General features: G+C 53.8%; 1 protein-coding gene across 1 annotated transcript; it reads left to right on the top strand.

Moving 5' to 3' along the window:
• The first annotated feature begins 2,377 nt into the window (after positions 1-2,377).
• Positions 2,378-4,181, top strand: ZG16B (zymogen granule protein 16B). Its single transcript, XM_055562717.1, has 3 exons — positions 2,378-2,432; positions 2,659-2,764; positions 3,869-4,181. Exons 1-3 carry the CDS (start codon positions 2,378-2,380, stop codon positions 4,179-4,181), a joined length of 474 nt encoding a protein of 157 aa, XP_055418692.1.
• The last annotated feature ends 5,908 nt before the right edge of the window (positions 4,182-10,089 follow it).

Raw genomic sequence — 10,089 nt, 5'->3', positions numbered from 1 at the left:
TGTCGGGAGAGCTGGCAGGTGTATCTGCCTACAAGCCTGCTGTGCCTTTGGAGCTTCAGTTCAGTTCAGTCGCTCAGTCGTGTCCAACTCTTTGTGACCCCATGGACGGCAGCACACCAGGCTTCCCTGTCCTTCACCATCTCCCGGAGTTACCTCAAACTCCTGTTCACTGAGTGGGTGATGCCATCCAACCATCTCATCCTGTGTCGTCCCAACGTCAGGGTCTTTTCCAATGAGTCAGTTCTCTGTATCAGGTGGCCAGAGTATTGGAGTTTCAGCTTCAGCATCAATCCTCCCGATGAATATTCAGGATTGATTTCCTTTAGGATTGACTGGTTGAGCTTATGTGTGTGTAAATGTGGGCTTCCCAGGTGGTTCTAGTGGTAAAGAATCTGCCTGCCAACCCAGGAGACGTGGGTTCAGTCCTTAGGTTGGGGAGATCCCCTGGAGGAGGGCATAGCAACCCACCCCAGCATGCTTGCCTGGAGAATTCCATGGACAGAGGAGCCTGGTGAGCTGTCGTCCTTAGGATTGCAAAGAGTCAGACATGACTGAAGCCACTGAGCACACATGCACGTGTGTGTGTGTGAATCTCGAATAATCGTGTGCTCTGTGAAAATGCACCCCCAGTGCCCTGGGGCAAGTCCTGTCAGCCCCTCCTTGTCCAGGCCGGCAGCCAACCCTTCCTCCCTCCTGGGAATACCCACCCCAGGTACTCTTCCTGGAGTCCCGGCCAGATAGACCTTCCTTCTGAGCTCAAACCCTGGCAGTCTGCAGAGAGAAGGAAGGCTCCCAAACTGGCAGCTTTTTCAGAAAAAGTGCCTGGCGCTGGGCTGGGGCAGGAACACAAGCCCCTTTGTGCCTCCTCTGGGCCCCTTCCTCCAGCAGCTGTACCTGCCGGGGTCCTAGGCCTCCTGCATCTCTGCCTCCCCAGGAGGATCCGGGGCCCCGGGGGGGCTTCTCTGCCCCCTGCAGCCGGCTGGCCCTGCCCTTCCCCAGCCCAGAGGCATCATGGGGCTGGAGGCCTCTGGGGGCGTGTGCAGAGCTCTGGGGGACAGATGAGGGCCTCACCTTTGCCACAGGAGTCAGGGGTGGGGGCCTGAGCCCTAAGGAGCCAGTCCAGGGGGGCCAGTGCAGGCCCAGAAGGAGGGGCCAGCTTCTGGACAAAGTTGCCCTCTGCTCCCTTCTCTGCACAAAGACTGGTTGTTGTATGAAGCCCCCCAGCCCCTGCAGCCAGGACCATGGACAGAGTGTGGTCTCTTCCCAAGCAGGGAAGAGGGGTCCACCAGGAATCCTGACGTGGTGGGTGAAGGGCCACACATTTTATGTTTCCAAGTCATAAAGTACATGGAACATGCTCCCCAGTGCCACTTCCAGCCTGGACACAGCCCCAGACTGTATCCAGATGATGAACGATAACACATGTTTATGGACAATGACATTGAAACTTCAGGGTTTTCCACTTGTTGCACATTTTCTTGAAATTTATTCTAACCATATCAAAATGTAAACAGTATTCTAAGCACACAAGTAGTGGGGGAGAAACCCATGGAGGGTGGGACTTGCCCTTCAGGCCATAGTGTGATGACCCCTGGGTTAGCCACGTGGTGTGAGTCGGGAGGTGGCAGCTAGACAGAGCCTCCACTGGACACAGGCCCCCAGCATGGCAATCCTGATGAAGCCAGGGACCCAGGTTCCTGGTGGCCAGCTCTTCTCCTGTGAGGCCGTGCACACACCAGGGCATGCTCTGCGCACCTTCTCCTTGTCACCACGGGGGGTTCTGGACCCTGAACCGTGCTCTGCTCGAGGTAGAAGCCCTGAGCCCCATGAAGCTGCTGCAGGCGGCTCGGCTACCCTGAAGTACCCCTGTGAGGCTGACCCTGTTTGGTTAACTGGGAAGGGCTCTCAGGACACCTCCCCCACCTCTGAAGTCAAGGTCAGGTGCAAGTGCCCAGAAGAGAGACCCAGAGGTGAGAGTAAAATACTGGTCATTGTCTCCTTGTATTTGTGTAGGCTGCGGGGCCAAGACAATAAACACAGCACATCCGGGAGCCTCCCCACTGGATGGCTCTGGGGTTTGCCCCAGGAAGAACCCCCATTCTCAGCTCCTTCCGGCCCCCCTGGTGGCCCCTTTGGTCCTTCCTCCAGGAGGGGGGCCCACAGGGCCCAGGAGGAGGGTATAAAGGGCCCAGTGGAGGGTGCCCAGGCACCACCAGACTCCCAGCACCAGGACGGGACCTCAAGACTCTGCAGGCCAGGTAAGACAACCCCCCCTCCCCACCATGGTTGGGCCCATGAGGTCAGGGGAGGCCCCTCTCTGAGATGGGATGGCCTGTCCTCTTCTCTCCAGCAGCCCTTGACTCTCCAGCCAGAAGCCATGCTGCTGTGGCTGACCCTCGCCCTCCTGTGGAGCTCCACCTGCTGGGCAGGGGGTAAGTCTGGCTGGGGCTCCCGTGTCCAGAGCATCCCCCTGGAGACCACCCTCCCCTTCCACCATCCAGGGCCTGGGGTCTGGGCCAGCTCTTGTCACAGACTAACACAGCTCTCAGACCTGTCCCCTTGTCTGAGGGGCTGTGTCTTCTGCTGGACAGAAACAAACCACATGTCACTGTATGTTTATTTTCTTTTCTCTTCCCCACCTGGTTCTCTCATTAACAGCTTTGTATGGGCATGGAGGAGGCTCATATTTCAGTACAACTAAAGACAATGAAAATGAGATCACTGGGATCAGAGTGTTTATAGGTATTGGTGGCATAATCAAGAGGTGAGTTGAGCAGGGCCCGGGAGCCCCTCACTGCATCCCAGCTCCTGCCTCAGTCGCAGGAACCTGAGGAGGGGGCTAGTCCCTCCTCCCAGCACCCTCACTGGGGTCCTGATGTCTCCTGAGTCAGCTGAGGTCTGTCCCTCTTCCTCTGCTGTTTCCTCCCCTGCACCCCAGCCCTGTCCCTCCCCTGCACCCCAGCCCTGTCCCTCCCCTCTCCTCCTGCAAGTCTGGCCTCTGCTTCCTGGGATGACCGAAAGGGAGGGGTGCTTCTCCCCACTGTCGCCTTTCAACCCCAACTCAGCTCAACCAGAAATGGTCTCTCAGTTTGAGATTGCCTATGGGAAAGCAGAAGTTCTGCCCAGGTTAGGGTCAAAGAGAAAAGGAAGGAGGGTCAGAGTGGACCACTGATTGAACACTAGAAGCGTAGAGGCAGCAACTCCAGGGTCTTCCCCTAATGGTTAAATGGGGGCTTTGCTCCAGGCCTGGGGTAGATATTTGCTCTGCATTTACGGGGCCCCAGGGACCCGGGGAGAAGGAATGGGCCAGAGCGGCAGGCACCATGGGGGCCAGAGGGTGGGAGGGTCAGAGTGGGCGGGGTCGGACTGTGGGCGGGGCCAGTGAGGAGGGGTCACTCTGGGATGGACACTGAGGTGGGGGAAGGTCACAGAGACGGGTCACCTGCTCCTGGGGCCCCCACCTGGTCTAGTGCAGTGACTGGGGCTCCAAATGCTGGGCCCGGGCTCAGCTCCCCTCTCTGAGCCGTGAGACCAGCTGTACCTCCTGAGGGTCACGGTGACTGGGCACCTTGGGGAGCTCTCCTGATGGAAGATCTCAGTGACTGCTCCCCCAAATCAGTCCCACTTTGCAGATGAGCAAACTGAGGCCCGGAGAGGCTGGTCAACAAGCCCCAAATCACAGAGCCTGAAAGTGGCAGAGCAGGTGTTGAGACCAGGAAGCCTGTCTCAGGCACCAAAGTCACGTGCTCAAGGATTTATGGTGCAGTGATAGGCTGTCCTTGATGGACATAGGGGGGTGGTGTTTACAGGATTGGGGATTTGCGGGTTATCCAGACCCTGGACCTTCAAAGCTCGCCCTTTCTCCCAGTATCCAGGTGAGGACTGGCTCCTCCTGGAGTGAGAAATATGGAGCCCCAGGTGGGACCCCTCAGGAATTTCTCCTGCAGCCCGGTGAATACATTACAGGAGTTGATGGCTCCTACAAGCTTTTCCTCCGGCACTTGGTCATCTACACCAGCTATGGGCGTAAGGCCCTATTTGGAGAGAACGGTGGCAGGAGCTTTTCTGTCTTCCCTGACGGGAGTGACAAAGTGCTCACTGGAGTCTTCGGACAGCATAAGCTTCTGGGCATCTCCAGCATCGGCTTTGACTGGGATTATCCAATAATACAGTCGATCTAAGATCAAGGAAGTACTACCCCAGAATAGCTTGGAACTGAGCCTTAGCTTGAATGAGCAGTCCTGGGTCTCCAGGGCTGGGCTGTGGGTTAACCCTGCCAAGGCTGTCTGGCTGGTGGTGGGCACAAGTCACCAGGGACCTGAGTGCAGCCCTGAATCAGAATCCACCAATAAATCCAGCTTCTGCAGCTACAGTGGGTCCAGGGTGCTCCTTGGTCTGGGATGCAAACAAAGCCTTCTGAGCTTGTGGGGACGAGGCCTCCGGGGCGGAGCTCACTGAGCAGAGCTGCAGGAGGAGGCAGGAGGGGGTCTGACACCCCAGGGCTGGGTGATTCTGACAGGATGCTGGGCCTGCCCATGCAGACCTTGGGCCGATCCCATAATCTGGGAGGATTGTGGGGGTCCCAGAGGCCCCATCCCCTGCTCTCGTCTGCAAGCCCAGGCAGGTGGACTATGCAGCCCAGGCTCAATTCCAGGATTCTCTGAATATGTAAAGGGCTTAGGGAAGTCCTCAGTCATTCATTCACTCATTCAGAACACATATGGCAAACCCTGGCCAGCAAAAATCTCAGTGGACTCTGGAGGAATAGAGAATGGGCCATGCGCCCAGCTTGGGGTTTCCCATGGGAAATGGATGCAGAAGCTTATGGAGACAACTGGTGGTTTCATCTGCATCAATAGTGACAGGTCTAGCGCCCTGTGCTCAGGCACAAGCCCAGTGGTGGGTGTGCTTCAGGGAAGACTTCCTGGAGGAGGCAACATCTGAGCTAAATACAAAGGCTATGTGAGAGCTGGCCAGGTGGGGTTAAGGGAGGGAGGCCTTCCAGGCCAAGAGATCAACACAGGAATGGCCAGAGCCAGGCATCCCCAGGACCCCACTTCTTGAAAGGTGGGCATCTGTTATAGCCTGAAGGGAAAGGAAAGTAGCCCCCAGGCCTGGCACATTCTCTCAACACCCCCATCAGACTGCAGCAGCCTGCCCTTCAGCCACAGTGCAGAGCCCGCCCTGTCCCCTCTCAGCTCCCTGCCCAGCAACCCTAGAGGGACAGGACTTCTGCTTCCCCGCTTGCAGAAGGAGACAGCGCAGGCCCAGAGGACACAGAGGCTCGGCCTGTGAATGGCACAAGTGGCGGAGTCGGGATGCAGGGGGAGGAGGTCTGGCTCCAAAGTCTGGGCTCAGATCCCCAGACCCAGCAAAGGTTTCCAGAGGGATCCTCATATCTGGGAAAACACTTGCTAACTCTTGGCTACCTTTATTTTCATTTTACATGCTGGTTGAGCGCCGCTTAGTGGTTCTTACTAAAAACAGCAGAGTCTGTTACAAATGACGTTCAACTTTCTCAGCCTGAGTTTCCACATCTGTGATGATGGGAGATTAACATTCACCGGAAAGCTGTTGTGAGGATTAAATCAGATAATTGTTAAACGACCTGGCATTCCGCCTGGCCCCACTTGGGTGTACGATTAATGCCATCTTTCCATCCATTCATCCATCCACCCACCCTTCATCCCCTCATTCAAGGAATAAATCAGATGACAGGAAACTTGCTAGCAGACACACAAAGCTCTTTAGGAGAAACCCTTTTCTACAAGCAGCACGTGGGAACAGCATTTCTCATGATATGAGCCTCTCTGCTCTCTCTCTCCCCACCCCACCCCCTGCCCAGCGCTCTCAATCCTCAACTTTAAAAGGAGTCCTCGCAGACTTCCCAGATGGCTCAGTGGCAAAGAATCCACCTGCCAGTGGAGGAGACATGGATTCAATCCCTGGTCTGGGAGAATCCCACGTGCCACAGAGCAACTAATCCCATGTGCCACAGCTATTGAGCCTGCCAACTTAGGTACACCTGAAAGGTATTAGTTTGTTCACTAAAGGACCACCCCTTCAAGGTGGCAGGGACATTTCGTACATCCAATGAGAAAATGAAGATCTCGGAGAAAATCCATCTTCTACAGACAAGAGACGACCTGGCCCAGCTTGCACCAGGGAATGGGGGATTCAGACCCGATAGGCTCCACTTCCCTCTTCCCTGGCCCCACCTTGGGGAGCTCAGGTCACCCACGTGTCTCAATTGCCCACCTGTTATATGCGGGAAGCAATAGCCCCTCCTCGCAGGGGTTGTGAGATTTCAGTGACACCCTTCTCCACCCAGGGTGAACGCCGGGGTCTTACCCCTGTGGGCAGGGGCTCAGGTTTTCCTTTGAGCAGCCCATATGATTTCATGGATGTGGAATTTTAGAAAACACAAAAGTAATTCATCATGACAAAAGCAGACCTGTAATTAGGGAAGCTGAGTTTGCTGCTGCTGCTACTAAGTCGCTTCAGTCGTGTCCGACTCTGTGCAACCCCATAGACGGCAGCCCACCAGGCTCCCCCGTCCTTGGGATTCTCCAGGCAAGAACACTGGAGTGGGTTGCCATTTCCTTCTCCAATGCATGAAAGTGAAAAGTGAAAGGGAAGTCGCTCAGTCGTATCTGACTCTTAGCGACCCCATGGACTGCAGCCTACCAGGCTCCTCCGCCCATGGGATTTACCAGGCAAGAGTATTGGAGTGGGATGCCATTGCCTTCTCCAAAGCTGAGTTTGGGATGGGACCAAATGCCAAGGGGCATGCGAGGTGCCTTTTAGGGGGGCAGAAAGTTTCCTCAATCTGAGCGTGGTGGGAGATGCATGAACATCAGTGTATACATTTGTTAAAACTCATCAAACTGTTAACATACTGACATGTTATTACATGTAAATGGTACTTCAATAAAGCTGAATAAAAAACAAAACAGGAAAATTGGGGAGAGAATATAGCTGACTATCAAAACCCTGTGGAGGGTCACGTGACAATGTTAGAAGCGGTAGACAAGATCACCGAGCAAAATCTGGACAGACGTGAGAGTGTGAGATGGAAAACTTATATTCACAAAAGCATTTTTAAGGTCAATTGTATAAATGAGATAAAATAGTGGCACTTCCTGCTTAATGGGTACTGGGTATGGGATTTCTGAGGGGTAATGGAAAAGCTCCGGAGCTGAATAGCAGTAATATTGCAAAACCAGCAAATGTGCTTAATCACAGAGTTGCTCTCCTTAAAAAGATCTAAATGGTAAATTTCATAATTTGTGCATTTACCCACAATAAGAATATTTGCCAACCTCATCCAACATAGGAATAGATGTGGAAAAGATCATACAATCCATGCTTAGCTGGAAACCCCAGAGAGATGAGGCCCAGGATTGGAGAAGACAGGAATCAGAGGAGAGACCCCACGGCCAAGGGCATGGGGCGACTGTAACTGACGGGACGAGGGCACAGGTGTTGTGAAAGGGGGGCCCGGGTCTTGACAAACCAGAGGAAACCGGAAATTTCCCGGAGAGGACAATGAAAACATGGGAGCTTTTCTCCTCATCCTGGGTCACGGATCCCTGAGTTCTTCTCACAGACTCCAGGCTAAGAACCACCAAATAGCCCTCAACTGAGACAGCAGGGAGGCGGCCAGCAGGCAGTGAAGACAGGCTGGACCAGCTGAAGCCAAGGGGACTCTGACAATAGCTGGGTCCTTAACTTTAGCTCACTCTGCCTTCGTTTTATTATTGAACGTCAACCCCCCTTCACCACAACAGTTCTGAGTGTGACCATTAAAACCAAAATACAGGCAGTGGCCCAGTTCCTGGAAATTCCCACCCTATCCAGAAATAGCAAAAATGTTCCACCACTTGTTCCTGTGTGAAATGACTGAATCTGTAAAAACCTCCAACCCCGAGCCCTGGTGCTGCTCCCGGCTTCGGAGATGAACCGCCTTCTGCCTATGACGTGTGCATCTCCCCAAATAAACCTGCTCTCCCGTTACTCTGACGTGCTCTTGATTTCTTTCCTGGGCAAAGGCAAGGATTCTCTCCGGGGGTCCCTGTGGGGCCCAGGACCTGACACTCCCTCTCCCACACGCAACCAGCATCTATAATTAATGTAAAAGTAGAAAAGAGGAACATGTCAGCAAGGGAACTGCAGAGAGATGATGATAAGTAAGGCAAGCTTTGCTGGGTCTGGGGATCTGAGCCCAGACTTTGGAGCCAGACCTCCTCCCCCTGAATCCCGACTCTGCCACTCGTGCCGTGTGACAGGCCGAGCCTCTGTGTCCTCTGGGCCTGTGCTGTCTCCTTCTGCAAGCAGGGAAGCAGAAGTCCTGTCCCTCTAGGGCTGCTGGGCAGGGTGCTGAGGGGAGACAAGGCGGCCTCTGCACTGTGCCTGAGGGGCAGGCTGCTGCAGTCTGATGGAGGCGTTGAGAGAATGTGCCAGGCCTGGGGGCTACTTTCCTTTCCCTTCGGGCTGTAACAGATGCCCGCCTTTCAAGAAGTGGGGTCCTGGGGATGCCTGGCTCTGGCCATTCCTGTGTTGATCTCTTGGCCTGGAAGGCCTCCCTCCCTTAACCCCACCTGGCCAGCTCTCACATAGCCTTTGTATTTAGCTCAGATGTTGCCTCCTCCAGGAAGTCTTCCCTGAAGCACACCCTCCACTGGCCTTGTGCCTGAGTTCAGTTCAGTGGCTCAGTCGTGTCTGAGTCTGTCCCTGTCCATCACCAACTCCCAGAACTTGTTCAAACTCATGTCCATCGAGTTGGTGATGCCATACATCCATCTCATCCTCTGTCATCCCCTTCTCCTCCCGCCTTCAATCTTTCCCATCTTCAGAGTCTTTTCCAATGAGTCAGCTCTTCCCATCATGTGGCCAAAGTATTAGAGCTTCAGTTTCAGCATCAGTCCTTTCAATGAATATTTAGGACTGATCTCCTTTAGGATTGACTGGTTTGATCTCCTTGCAGTCGAAGGGACTCTCAAGAGTCTTCTCCAACACCACAGTTCAAAAAGCATCAATTCTTTGGCGCTTAGTTTTCTTTATGGTCCAACTCTCACATCCATACATGACTACTGGAAAAACCATGGCTTTGACTAGATGGACCTTTATTGGCAAAGTAATGTCTCTGCTTTTAATATGCTGTCTAAGTCGGTCATAGCTTTTCTTCCAAGGAGCAAGTGTCTTTTAATTTTATGGCTGCAGTCACCATCTGAAATGGTTCTGGAGCCCAAGAAAATAAAGTCTGAGTGCAGGGTCTAGACCTGTCCTTATCAATGCAGATGGAACAACCAGTTGCTCCATTTGCTTCTGCATCCATTCCCCATGGGAAGCCCCTGGTTAGACACATGGCCCATCCTCTATTCCTCCAGAGTCCAGGAAGCCCATAGCCAGCCAGGGTTTGCCATACGTGTTCTGAATGAGTGAATGAATGATTGAATGGCTTCTCTGGATCTGTTTGCACACTCAGAGAATCTTGAAATTGAGCCTGGACAGCTCAGGCTACCTGGATGGCCTTGCACCAGTGAGTCGGGGATGGGGCCTCTGGGAGCCCTGAATCCTCAGAGATTATGCGATCAGCCCGAGGTCTGCACAGGCAGGCCCTGCATCCTGTCAGAATCACCTAGCCCTGGGGTGTCAGACCCCCTCCTGCCTTCTCCTGCAGTTCCACCCTGGAGGCCCTGTCCCCACAAGCTCAGAAGGCTTTGTTTGCATCCTAGATCAAGGAACACCCTGGACCCAATGTAGCTGCAGAAGTTTGATTTATTGGTGGATTCTGATTCAGGCCTCTGGTGCGTTGTGCCCACCATCAGTCAGATGGCCTTGGCTGGATAACCCATGGCCCAGACCTGGGGACCCAGGAGTAGTCATTTCTCTTTGGTTGAGGTGCTATTTGCTTCAGTTTGAAGGATAATTCCAGTCAAAGCTGATGCGGGTAAAGCTCTGAACCGTATACTGTCCATAGAAGCCGGTGAGCACCTTCTCTATGTCATCATGGGAGGCAGCAAAAGTGTTGTCTAATTTCCTTTCAAAATGGATGAACGTCCTACGAAGGTGCATATGAGCAAAGAT

This window comes from Bubalus kerabau, chromosome 23 (genome assembly GCF_029407905.1).
Source record: "Bubalus kerabau isolate K-KA32 ecotype Philippines breed swamp buffalo chromosome 23, PCC_UOA_SB_1v2, whole genome shotgun sequence".
Lineage (NCBI taxonomy): Eukaryota > Metazoa > Chordata > Mammalia > Artiodactyla > Bovidae > Bubalus > Bubalus kerabau.
This window is presented reverse-complemented; position numbering and strand designations above follow the sequence as displayed.

Coding starts and splice junctions, on each gene's coding strand:
- ZG16B (XM_055562717.1), top strand. CDS start 2,378: ATGCTGCTGTGGCTGACCCTCGCCCTCCTGTGGAGCTCCACCTGCTGG. Junction 2,433..2,658: donor CTCCACCTGCTGGGCAGGGG/GTAAGTCTGGCT, acceptor TCTCATTAACAG/CTTTGTATGGGCATGGAGGA. Junction 2,765..3,868: donor ATTGGTGGCATAATCAAGAG/GTGAGTTGAGCA, acceptor CCTTTCTCCCAG/TATCCAGGTGAGGACTGGCT.